This window comes from Phodopus roborovskii, unplaced genomic scaffold, assembly GCF_943737965.1.
Source record: "Phodopus roborovskii unplaced genomic scaffold, PHOROB, whole genome shotgun sequence".
Lineage (NCBI taxonomy): Eukaryota > Metazoa > Chordata > Mammalia > Rodentia > Cricetidae > Phodopus > Phodopus roborovskii.
In genome coordinates, this window is record NW_026126602.1 from 11,494,767 (window position 1) to 11,508,495 (window position 13,729).

General features: G+C 35.0%; 1 protein-coding gene across 1 annotated transcript in view; it reads right to left on the reverse strand.

Annotated features, from left to right (window-relative positions):
* The window catches only part of Malrd1 (MAM and LDL receptor class A domain containing 1), a 602,535-nt gene that overhangs the window by 472,326 nt on the left and 116,480 nt on the right, over window positions 1-13,729 (reverse strand). The window contains exon 13 of the mRNA XM_051205714.1: window positions 10,671-10,791. Within this exon, the coding sequence (XP_051061671.1) occupies window positions 10,671-10,791 (121 nt within the window). The remainder of the gene's footprint in view (window positions 1-10,670; window positions 10,792-13,729) is intronic.

A 13,729-nucleotide genomic window follows, 5' to 3' on the forward strand; every position in this document is an offset into this window, starting at 1 on the left:
CCACTGTTGTTCAAATTGTTAGGTGTGGTCAGTCTTGTAGGTCTCTGGGCATTTCTCTAGGTTCAGTTTTCTCTTAAACCTATAATGGCTCTCTCTTTTATGGTCTCTCTTTTTGTCTCTCTGTCTCTCCCTATGTCTCTCTCTCTGACTTCTCCACCATCATGGAGCCCTCATCTAGTAGCTGATGGAAACAGAAGCAAACACCCACAACTAAACATTGAGCCAAATTTGAATACAGATGCAGAGAGGGAGGACAAGACCAGGCTACAAAAACCCACAAAGATAGCTGACCTGAACAAGGAGGAGCTAATGGGCCCCCAGACTGATAGCTGGGAATTCAGCATAGGAGTGACTTAGCATGGGACCCCTAAACATGGGCCTCAGCTAGAAGACCCGGGCAGTCTAAGGGATCTCGAACAGTGAAACTAGGATGTATTCCTGGTGCACAAAAGGACCTTGGGGGCACATCCCCCATGCAGGGATACTCCCTTAACCTAGAGACAGGAGAGATGGACTGGTCCCTACTCCAAATAACTTGACAGATTTAGATGGCCCCTCCTGGAGGGCATCACCCTACATGGGGAGTGGAGGGTGGTCTGGGGGGGGTCATGAATGGTTAGGAGAGATGGAAAGAGGGATAGAGAGGGAACTGGGATCTATGTATAAAATAAAATTTAAAAAAATATAAAATAAAAAAAGACAGCCAGCTCTATAGAATAAAGATGATGAGTGGGTGCTTCAAGAATAGAAAGAGTGTGAGAGTTTAGACTGATAGAATGTCCTAAAATTAGAATTTGATTATTGTTTTTTGAATTGCACATGTAAAACATGTGTGGCTTATGATATACAAATAAAAAAAAAAAACAACAAATCACTAATTTCGAACTACCTAGACTCTTCCTTATTCCCAATGGGGGAAATCACACATTTTAATAGTTGCAATTTTAATAGATATTTTCTACTGTGCAGATAAATTATATACTACTTTCCACTACAGAATAAACATTTTTCCTTCTGTTGTACCATTTCCTATAGCATGCATTAGTCATTATTTATAGTTACTGTTATTATCTGCTTGGAAACAAAGTAGCTGTAGTCTCTTTGAGTCACATACATCACTGTTTCTTTTTATTTAATTATTTTTTTATTTTACATGTCAATCCCAGTTGCCTCTCCCTCCCTCGTTCCTTCCCTCCCTCTTATCCTCCCGTCCTCCCTCCCTTTCTCCCTCTTTCTTACCCTCTCTCTCCCCTCACATGCACCCTGACAACCCTCCACTCCCATCCCCCCATACCCATTCAACATGTAGGACTATGCTATCCAGGCAGGGTCACGTCAAGTCATTTGAAGTAGGGACTAGGACTTCTGTCCTGCCTCTAGGTATCCCTCCATGGGGGATGTGTCTACAAGGTCCTTTTGTGCACCAGGAATACATCCTGGTTCCACTGTCTGAGGTCCCTTAGACTGCCCAGTCCTTCTGGCTGAGATCCATATTCAGGGGTCTGAGTCAGTGCCATGGTGGATTCCCAGCTATCAGTCTGAGGGACCGTTAGCTCCTCCTTGTTCAGGTAAGCTGTCTCTATGTGTTTCTGCCACCTGGTCTTGTCCTCTTCATCTGCATCTGGGTTCTAGTTTGACTCAGTGTTTATGTATGGGTGTTTGCTCCTGTTTCCAACAGGTATTAGATGAGGGCTCCATGGATCTCACTATCCGGGAACGGCATTTATGGTAGCCTTTCCACAGATGTCCAAATTATTAGTTGGCGGCAGTCTTGTAGTTCTCTAGATCTCTCTTTGTGGTCAATTTTATAATCAAACCAATATTGGCACGCACACACACACACACACACACACACACACACACACACACACGTGTGTGTGTGTGTGTGTGTGTGTGTGTATATATATATATATATATATATATATATATATATATATATGAAATAAAGAGAAGTAGAAAATAAGAAAGTATTTAGTTATTTTTAGAAGACTCTATCTTTAGGCACAAACATATTGCAGTGCTTATAAAATAGTATGAAATGCAAAAGGTCTCTCTGTCTTACAGACTGTTAAGTGAATTCTAGTTTTTTTTCATCTATGTATCATTCCATATACCAAATTATAATAACATACAAGTCTTTTCATCTAATATGGACATGATAAAACCATCCATTGATGTTATTTAACACATGAAGTCTTCATTACTATGGATATATTTTCTGAGCAGCTTTTCACAAAAAGCTGCAGTATTTGTTTTAATACAGTATTTTTTTCATTCATTGAGAATTTCATAGAATGCATTTTTATTGTAACCCTCTTAACCTCTTCTGATTTCAGTCTCTCAACTCCATTCCCTCCCTACTTTGTGTTCTCTCTCTCTCTCTCTCTCTCTCTCTCTCTCTCTCTCTCTCTCTCTCTCTCTCTCTCTAATAGCACAGCTTCTCCAGCTTGTGCTGTCAATCTGGAACCTGATCAACATACCAGTAGCAGGGGCCACAACATCAAAAATTGAGTCTCCCTCCCCAGAATCCATCCTTTTTCAATAGCTCCTTGGGTAGGTATGGAGTTCATGACCTCTATCCACCATGCTAAAATGTAGACTGAATTGAGGTTTTTTTTGTTTTAAATATTTATTTTATTTTTAATTTTGTGTCTGGGTCTATAGGGGGTATATGCATGTGTGTGTAGTTACCTTTAATGGTCAGAGGCATCACAACCCTTGAGTTGGAGTCACAAGCCATTGTGAGTAACTCAATATGGGTCCTGACACACAAATTCAGATATTCTGTGTGAGCCATCTGAGGCCTTAATTGCTGACCCACCCTACCACCCTAGGATTTAGTGAACTATTTCTTGACAAAAGAAGAATTTCTGAACAGTATCTTGGCAAAAATGAAAAGTGAAAGAACATTTAAATTTTGTCCTTTTTTCCATCTGCTACTAGATGAGGGCTCTATGATAGCATACAAGTTAGGAAACAGAAGCAGACACCATTAGCTAAACATTGAGCCAAACTCCTGGTATCCAAGTGCAGAGAGGAAGGAGTGATAAGAAAAGGGGTCAAGACCAGGCTGACCTGAAAAAGGGGGAATTCATGGACCCCCAGACTGATAGCTGGGAAACTAGCATTGTACCAACTCAGACCTCCTGAATGTGGGTCTCAGTTAGAAGGCCTAGGCAGTCTAAGGGACCTCTGACAGTGGAACCAGGATGTATCCCTGATGCACAAAAGGACTTTGGGAGCACATTCCCCATTGAGGGATACTCCACTAACCTAGAGGGAGGAGGGAGGGCCTAGACCCTACTCCAATTGACTTAACAGATTTTCATGATCCCTCCTGGAAGGCTAGAGGCTAGAAAATTGGAACTCATTTTCTAACAATTATTGGAATGAAAGTTATATTTATATATAAACATCTTACATAAAGACTTTCAGCTGATAATTAATTTAAAATATCCACAATCATACCAATAGACTTCTCAAAACATTTTTCCAGAAAATACATAAAAGTGGAGTGGGGGGAATGGGATGGGAGGGGTGTCAAGGGGGCATGGGAGGGAGAGGGAACTGGGATTGATATGTAAAACAAGAAAAATAATACACACACACACACACATATATATATATATACATATATATATATACACACACATATATATATATGTGTGTCTTTGTCTTTAAACAATGAAAAAATTAACTCTTTCTTCCTTCTATTTTATGTCTGGCTGCTAATTGGTATAATAAAGTGAAAGGGAAGCTAGCAACATTCCTGAGTGTCACTAAATATTAAGCCTAAATTTGATTCCAAGAAACACGTTGACCTAAGCAAATGACTAGATACCTTCAAAATTGACAGTAATCATTTGCTCATTGTCATTGGCCTATCAATAAATAACATGCATAGGAGGAATGGACCATACAGAACACTAGAGTTATTTGGACAAAACCTGGATGCTTACTGTTCTCTTCCAGTGACATCCATTCACTCAATTGTCACAGATTTTCCTACTGAAATTCAGTTTGGTTTAAGTAATAAGACAACAAGAATAACTGTAAACATTGTCTTCAATGTAAAAACACAGACCAACTATCTTTTTCTCAAATGGCAACATAACCCATGCATAAAATACTGTGACATGAACTTCGTGATATGTGATTTTGCAACAAAGCTTCATTCTTACCCCTGACACTTCATTCTCACTGATCACTAAAAGATTCTGTCAAGATGGATTATGTGTGTCTGGTTATATAGGTGCAGTTTTACACTACACAACAACCTTTTCGTCAAATATAGACCACTTACACTAGTTTCACTAAATTACATCACCTGGAGCCATTTAGTTTGTGTATGTTATGTTATGTTATGTTATGTTATGTTATGTTATAAGAGCATGTGACACTGTGTCACATTGTGTAAATAATTCCTATGATTAATTGGGGTATAACTGTACCTCAGGGAGGATGAAAATATACAGAAAGAATTAACTAAACACCAAAGTCAGTATGGTGTTTAACTGGAAGGTGTTGGGAGAGAAGACAATGAGGAGAGAGTAATGGGAAGGAAGACGTTTGTTAAAAACTTGTACACACAAGTTGCAACTTAATTACATTATAAGTGAATATAAATATTGAATTAAATTATCCAAAGCTACCAATATATTGTAAAACAGTTACTACACATTTATAAATTTATTTTTAAAATAATTCTTTCATTTATAAAAACTGAATATATATGGGAAAATTATTATGCTAGCTTGTTCAGAGCTAGAATCCCAACCGAAAAATCACACAATTCCCTCTAGCATCCTTACTGAAAGAAAAGAAAATCAGACCCCTCTAAAGCTTCACTGAGCCTTTAGCTCATCTTAACTCAGTAACAGAATCTTTAATGAAAGATCCATTTTTAAATAGGAATGAATAATTAGCATCTCCATGAATAAACAGAATCACAAAAAAATTAATACTCCAAAAAATAGCAAGCAAAGAAATCAAATTAAAAGTTTGGAGGTTGAGATTTCCTTTGCTAATTTTAAACTAAATTCACTATGATTATTGCCCAAATAGTATTCCTTTTATGTTTATAAACCTACTTTTTACAAATTTGTGATGTATAATGTACATTTGGGGTTTTATAAGAGAAAGATAGAACATGATAGTGGGTGGTAGAGAAGGGGCTGAATCTGGGAGAGTTTGGAGAGGAAGGTAAATATGATCAAAACATGTTATATGAAAAAATGTATATTACTAAAGGTGAATTATTAATGGTTATTTTCATGGCATAAATCCTTGGCACTCCACAGAACATACACTATGTTTCCATTTGACGTTCTAGTAGCCTCAGAGAATGGTTTCTCATCCAAGAGTCTCTTCAGTTGGGTGAAACTTAATATTACTCAAGTAAACTACAAGACTGACTGAAAAATCTCAGTCTGGGACCAGGATGATCTGGAAAGGTCAAAAGGGCTATACAACATGCATCTAGAAGCAGGTTTTAGAGACAGACTGTTTAGATTCTACATGTATAGGCTCTGCTGCAGTAGGCAAACATGGTGGTTATAATTTTATTTTGTTGGATTTAATACCACACTGATTTCAAATTGTAATGTCTTTTGAATAGCTCAGTTTCAGACACTGTAGTAGAAGTAGTTTCTTTCTTTCCTTTTAGGGTGGGTGTTTTAGTTGAGTTTTGTTATTTGTTTAGGAACATGCCTATAACTGCACACAATGAAAGGAACCCAATTATAGTTATCTTCTGTCATGAACATATTGGGATATTACATCCTTTATTGACATGGAAATATTGACATCCTGGAAATAACATTCTCAGTTAAAAATTGGCTACATTCAAGTAATCCCAGCAAAGATGTTCCTCTAATGGCCCCTTCAAAGGTAGCTCCTGTGTGAGCATAGTGACATCACATACTTTTTCCTCTTTTGCATTCGATCTCAGTCCTAGAAACAATTTCTTTATTCTCCGTTGTTCTCTTCAACTTCTTTTTATAGCTATCTACTTTTCAATACATAATAATTCTTTATAGTATATTTGACTATTTAAATTATTTGTTTTGTTTTGTATTTCCTGAAGAGGCACCACCAATAACAACATCAATAAAATGAGGAAATAATAGTGCTCAACTCTTGGATGTGTTTTCATATAAAAGATTTATACTCACACTTCAGGATAGGCCTAGCAGTAAATGGGCAACACAAAACAAACTCAATGATATTTTTACAGGTTTATTGGTCTCACATTTCTTTGGACATTTTGGGTCTTATTAGTGTTTTGTTGTATATTTTGGTTTCTGGTTTTGTGTTTTTGGGGAGGGTATTTTTTTGCATTAGTTTCTTGTTTGCTTGTTTATTTTATCTTTTTTATTTAGAGAGAGAAAGAAAAGAGCATAAAGTTGGGTGAGTGGGTGGTTGATAGGATCTGGGAGGAGTTGAGGGAGGGAAAGCTTGACCAAAATATATTGTATAAAATATACAACTATTGAAACATTAATTTATAACAGAATTTTCCACAGATATATTTTAGGTAGTAAGAAAAATGAATAGCACTTTGTGAAATTACTGCTTAAAATTTTTCTATCTGTATAGAATGCATTTTTCCAACTCCTGAGTAGTTATTTGCAGTAATTATTTGTGTACATGTCTATCTAGTGAGCTTTGTGTAATCATACCATTAGGTGTATTCGAAGTAGACAAGCTGATTTCATGGGTTATTCATGGCAGAACAGTTGCTCCGATAAAGCACATTATCATGTCTACCACATCAAACCATTAACCTTTGCAGTTTGAATGGTGTGTGTGTGTGTGTGTGTGTGTGTGTGTGTGTGTGTGTGGTGTGTGTGTGTGTGTGTGTGTGTGTGTGTGTGGTGTGTGTGTGTGTGGTGTTATACAAACAATTCTAAGTTCAATTAAATGTACTCAATTGTTTGAAATCACTACATAAAATCATTTTATTTGCATATCTTATATGCTTCCTACATTGTTTGCCTTACATAATCTTCCAACTTCTTCCCAGATCTTCATATCTATAAATATATTATTTCTCTGCATATATGACCTTATTTTCTAATTTATTACATGTATTACCAAAACACATAGTTCACCCTTATTAAAGCAAATGACAGGATCTCATTTTAAAGTTCAATATTATATCAGTTATCCAATATACTCTCTTGTCATTTTATTTGTTAATTGACACAGGTTATTTTCTTATATTGACCTTTATAAACAATACTGTAACATGTCTGAGAATACCCACACTCACATAATGGTGACTTCATTTCCTCTGGGTGGTTTCCCAGAATGGGAAAAACAAAATCACATGATGTTTCTCCTTTAACTTCTTAGGAATCTCCATATTGTTCTCCAAAACTCTGAGAACCTATATTCCTACCAATAGTACTCAAATGTATACATCAGTATGAATGACTTTGTCTTACAGTGATGATTAATGGCAGCAAGCAACTTTTCATAAACCAGTTAGCTATAGCATACCTTGTTTAGAGAAACCCCATTCAAGTCCTTTGCCTATTTTTTAACCATGTTGCTTCTCTGTTATTAAGTTAAATGTGTGTTTTATAATTTTTGAGAGCCAACTCCCATGATATAGACAATTTACAAATAAATTGTCCATTCATCAGATGTCTTTTCATTTAGTTATTCTTTTTCTATGCATGGGCATTTCAGGGTAAAGTAGTCATTCTCATTCTTTCTAATGTTTGTAGGTGATGTAATTATCTTCTGGGAGTTTTACTGTTTTAGATCTCCTGTGTAGAAATTTTATAGATATGATCAGTTCATTAGACAGTACTCACTGACTAATATAGTTTACACATTCAGAGGTAAATATAGACACATAAATCCAGGCAGAATGAGTCACACTTTAGTCAAGCTGGCCTTCATCTTTGACCACTTGAAATATAGCCCATACCGTCTAGAAATACAAATTGAGATTCACACTAAGACCAACAGGATAAAAAGCATTCTACCCCCTATCACAAATTATATGGAATGTTTAACTGTTTCAAAAAACACACATCTTTATAAGAGCTAACGGTAAAGAAAACTAACAAAAAGAGAAACTCAAAAGGAAATATTTTGAGATTTCAGATATAATAAGGTAGCCATGGTCTATGACTCTACTTTCTGTTTACAGTGTGTGCATTATATATGGATGCAAAGAACATGCAACTACATCAGAATGATATGAAGTAATACAATTCTCTATATGCCAGAAAAGGCTTCCAGAAGCTTCAGTGTACAGGGTCTTTTGAAAGCTTGGCCAGTCTGCCCCACAAATATGGCAACTACCTGTTTGTGATGGACAAATTTTAAAATTCCTTTGCTCAGGGTCTCAATCAGTTTCTGCCTGGGTGAAGCCTTAAGTCTCATTCAGTTTCTGCCTGGGTGAAGCTTTAACTCATAAGGAAATCATATAGTAAATGGCAGATATACTGTGAACTAGTGGGAATGAGGGTATTCATTTATGGAAAATAATTAGTGCTTCATTAGCCCAGCTAGATATATGGTTGAAATAACAGATTTGGAGTTGAAAAATGAAAATAGTTCTGTCTTGTATCACAAGAAGACTTATTCATACATGTGATCAAGTTTTCTCACAGATCAGCTAAAGTTAATTTTAGTTATATTTAAAGACTTTTTTATTAACACTCTTGCTTCTCAGGGCTGAAATAAGGATAATGAAATACCTAATATCAAGAAAGACAAAAGGCTCTCAGAAGCAAGATCACTAACTATGGCCTTTTCCACCTCCTTGTATGAAAGTTGACCACAACAATTTCTGTGAGTGACATACTTGCCTGATAAGAGATCATAAGATTTTCAGTCTATCAAGAGTCTAATCCATACCAGAAAAGAGTGAATGCTACACAGAGACCGAATGAACTTAACCTGTGAATCTTGCTGAGTTTCCCTCTTGATATATTGCCATTACATCATATGTTATTTTGTCCAATCACATTTCAACATAACTATTCATCCTTTATGGAACCTAAACACAACAGTGAACAATTTTTACTGTATAATTATAAACTTTCCTACATTAAACTTTGTTTCCTATGTTATATTAAATTTTCTATGCGTTATATTGTTAACAGATCTTTTATATAAATGAATGTATGGTATAGAGGTGGACAAAAGTATCAAACCTTCCATTTCATACACCTTCAATTATATTGCATTCAGTGTCAGCTTTGAAACTTTGAAATCTCCAAATTCTAGTAGTATGGTCTGTAGTTTAGAAACTGATGCATTAAGCAGAAATAGTATTGATTAAATCTTAAAAACTCATCAATTAATAAATACATCATTACATCTACTTCTTTGTATTCCTCATTATTTATAAGAAACACATGCACACATGATACTTGGAAAGGGTGATTATGAATATAGGAAATACACTCTCATTATATAAAGTTAGCACACACAATTATATACTCTGTAGTATGAAAGATACTTTCAGGTAGTCTAGAGAGAGGGATCAACAGTCAAAAGCAATGGCTGCTTTTCTAGAAGATCCAGGTTTGATTCCTAGAACCCACATGCCAGCTCACAATTTTCTGTAACTGTAGTTTGAGGAGACCCATTTCTCTCTTCTGGATCCTGAGGGCACTACACTCACATGATGCACAGACATACATTCCAGCAAAACACTCATATACACATGATAAATAACTTGAAAATATTTAATCCATCTTCAATATAGGGTTTATACTTAGTAAATAATATTCACAACTCCTAATATGTAGGGTTAAAGTATGTTCCTATCATGAATGGAAGGGTAGAGAAAATTTGGTGTGTACAAATAATTCAATATCATTTAGTCATAAATAATAACGATATCATGCAAAAATTCAGAGGTAAATAGATGGAACCAGGAAAAAACATCCTCTAAGTTAGGCCAGAAAGACAAATTATGGTATGTTTTCACTTATATGTGGATATTAGCTGTTAATTCGATGGTAAATTCTGGTAAACTTATCTGGTACCAGGAATAAGCAATGGTGAAGTGCTCTACCCTGACTACAACAACAACACTCCCTTTCAAAGTTCAGGGGACATCATGAAAGAAAGACCACAAGGAATATTAAGAGCTGAGATGGAAAAATGTATTAACAAACATTGTCTTATTAACATGGCAGGAATTCACCACAGCCATGTGTATCTGCATCAGACATGCACAAGATTGGACCCCTCAGCAATTCATCATGGTTGAAGGAGGGGCCTATGATGATACCCTCCCCCATTCACAGAGGGATTGCTGGCAATTAATGCTTATTGTGAGAGGGGTGTGTCACTTTCTTCAGTGGCCTAACTAAAGATAAGTTGTTCTTGCTTTGTGGAAAAGCTTTTGACCACACTCAAGCAAGTAACTCAAAAAGGAGATGTGATGGAGAAGGAGGAACTCACTGAGAAGGGTGACAGGAATGAGGGGGGAAGAACAAGATGTGAAAATATTTTTTAAAATCGGAAATATAGCTTTAAAATAACAAAATTCATCTTGAAAATAAAATTACTTCTTAGCATTAAAAAATATACTCATACCCTGTATTAAATACTATTAACTATAGTATACTTTAATAAATAAGAGCAAATTTCTTGAATGTTTAATATTATAATAACCACAAGAAAATAAGTCTTACCTTTGTTTTGTAAGTTGGTACTTTGGAGTGACTTCCAGGAAATTTCACATTCCTGGGTTATACTGATGTCATCTACAGCAACTGTAGCGTTTGATGACAAAACTGTAGCTTCCAAAATTAACTTATGGCAGAAAGAAAAAGTTATTATGAATATAACACAGAAGTAAAATCTCAAGATCATTTTATTTCAGTAAAGAAACTCATTTACACCTGTTTCATTTTTCAGTCTAATGTTAGAAAGCTGTTGTGAGTTGAGCATTCATATTATAAAGTTATATAGTCATAACTACTTTGGCAATATGTTAGGTAACCTTGTTTTAGTTAAAAGTTGCAGCATTCATCACTAATGAAGGGCATGCTTCCCATTGGAGTCATTAAACATCATATGCATTTAAAATGAGCTCTTTGAGGGTAATCAGCTGTATGGTTTACAACTCAATTTAATTGAGATATGAATTTATTGTAAGGGTTTGTCTAGAGTGATTCATTTCTACATCTAAATATTTAAATATGCATACATATTATATTTAAATTTAGAAATATACTTTTATGTGATAAAGCTTACAATCATTAACCATGTGTAGCCATTAGGTATGTTCATTTACTAAAGCAATAGTAGGCATCTATTTAATTTCCTTCCAAAACTCTGAATGGTGACTTAAAGTACTTTTGTTTTCTTTCCTGTTAATCACTCACATTCCTACATGCTTATTCTGACAAAAAAGGGATGAAAAGACTGAGGGAGAATGACAGAGAAGGTAGGAAGGTAGAAAGAGAAAGAGGAAGGCTTGACTTCTCAAGGGAAGATGAAGGGAAGAGGGAGGAAACAAGATAAATAAATGGAGGAGAGACAGGCAAAGATATATTATTTCTAGAGCCCTGATACCAAATGACACAATATTTAGACATTCTTGGTAGCTATAGCTATATGTTATCTTCTAATACCAAGACCCTAACAGTTCATTTATGTTGAGGCTCAGAACATGCTTCTTCACCTCTGGCATTTGAGACATCATTCTGACTGTGTTTTGTGTTGCCTTTGTACATGGTATCTAGCTGTATAGAATCTTTGAACTACCTCTCCTAACAATAGGTCACACTATTGCAATGTAACAGGTGACCTGCTCTATAACCAAAGGAACAATTTCTACATGGAAGAGACAGAATGAATCTGAATGAAGAGGCTCAATGAAGCTCCTTTTAATGTATTGCCTTTAGATTATATTTTTGTTCAATCATATTTCTGCTTATCTGTCCATTCTCATAGAAACTAAGCATTTAAACAAAGTTAAGTTTGGATTTTTAGGAGTGAATTTCTATCACCTATATGAAATCAAACTTGATGGGTATATTTTTCTGATTTTCTTTTATTATCCTAATTTTGTATTCTACATCAAACACAAAGGTCATGGTTGATATCCTGTAACAAAATTAGGTTAAACCCTGATAATAATTTTTGCCAAGGATGTTATTTTGAAGAAACAGAGACTACAGTCCAACCCAAAGCACAGAGATATGAAACTGGATGTGATATTGGGAATCTTTGGGCATTAAGGGGGTATAGGATTTCAAACAACAACCAATGAATTGGATAATAAGTTGAAAAGATAAATTGCATGAGTTAGCACAATCTTAGTAGATACTAACTGAATGACATTATTCAAAGGAAAAAGGGCCTAGAATATAGGAGTGAGCCAATTTCTCTACATTTATGTTTGATATTCACATATTTAATGTTGCTTTTGATAGTAGATGCATATTCTCTATGGAATATTATCATTATTAATAGTCTGTCATGATTATCTACCTTTCTATCACTGTGACAAAAAAACTATAACCAAAGCAACTTATAGAAAAAAAGAGTTTGTTGAAGTTTATAGTTTCAGGTTAGAGTCCATTACCATCATTAGGCATAGCCACAGGCAAGTAGGCCTGGGGTGACAGCATTTTCTGAGAGCTTATAGTTTGATCTACAAGCATGAGATTGTGAGATAACTGGGAATAGCAAGTGGTTTGGATTTTTTAAACATCAAAGCCCACTCCCAGTGACACATGTCTTTTAACAAGACCACACCTCTTAATCCATCCCAAGCAGTTCTACCAATAAGGAACCAAGTATCCAAATACATGAGCCTGTAGTGGCTATTCTCAAACAAGAATTAGCATTTTAGTTAAGTCCATTTCTGTTCATTTATACCTAACACTCACAGATTTAATATTGCTTTTGATAGTGGATGCCTATCCTCTATGGAATAATCTCCCTTTTAAAATATTCTCTGTCTCTTTGAGTTAATATGGGAAGACCCTCAGCATGTGTTTCTGATTTTAAAATGTTATATAAAGGTCAATATGCTGGAGTTATGTAACAGTTTATATTTCTAGGTATAGTTGATAAACAAATATGTCCATAAACAATCAACAAATAGAATGGAACAGGTTAAAATAAGGTAGTATGTTTGAATACAGGATCTTGTGGTCAATTAGAGCAGTGAGGAAATGCATGTTTTATTTGCAGTTTTCAAAAATATACCATGTGACATGTAAAACTTGAATGCTTTGTAAAATTCTGATTATAATGGTTTCTTTGACATCTTGGATAAAAAATTTGATTTTCATGCAAGAGGCTGAAAATAATGTCACAGATTTTAGAAGAGTTTTGGTTTAATGCATAAAAACACTATAATTTAGAAAATGTTCAAATTATTAACTAATTACAATTTATTTGAGGCAACTTTAAACTTTTAATATTACCCTTTTATGTTTTATTGCTACATAATATTTATAATATTCACATATAGATAGCATACACTGATAATGTCAGTTAAAATAAAATGTGTAATACCTCAGATCCAGAAAAGAGACAGTTATCAAAGAGAAAAGACAGAATGTAGGAGATGCCATTCTGTTCTTGGTGAGAAATATGTTTTTACTCTATATATGTAACTGGTAGATCCTGGCTAGAGATGAAGTACAATAATCATATAGATCATGAAGATTTGAATACTTCTTTTTGACTAACCAGACCACAAGGTGATTCCCTAATATCATTAAAATACACT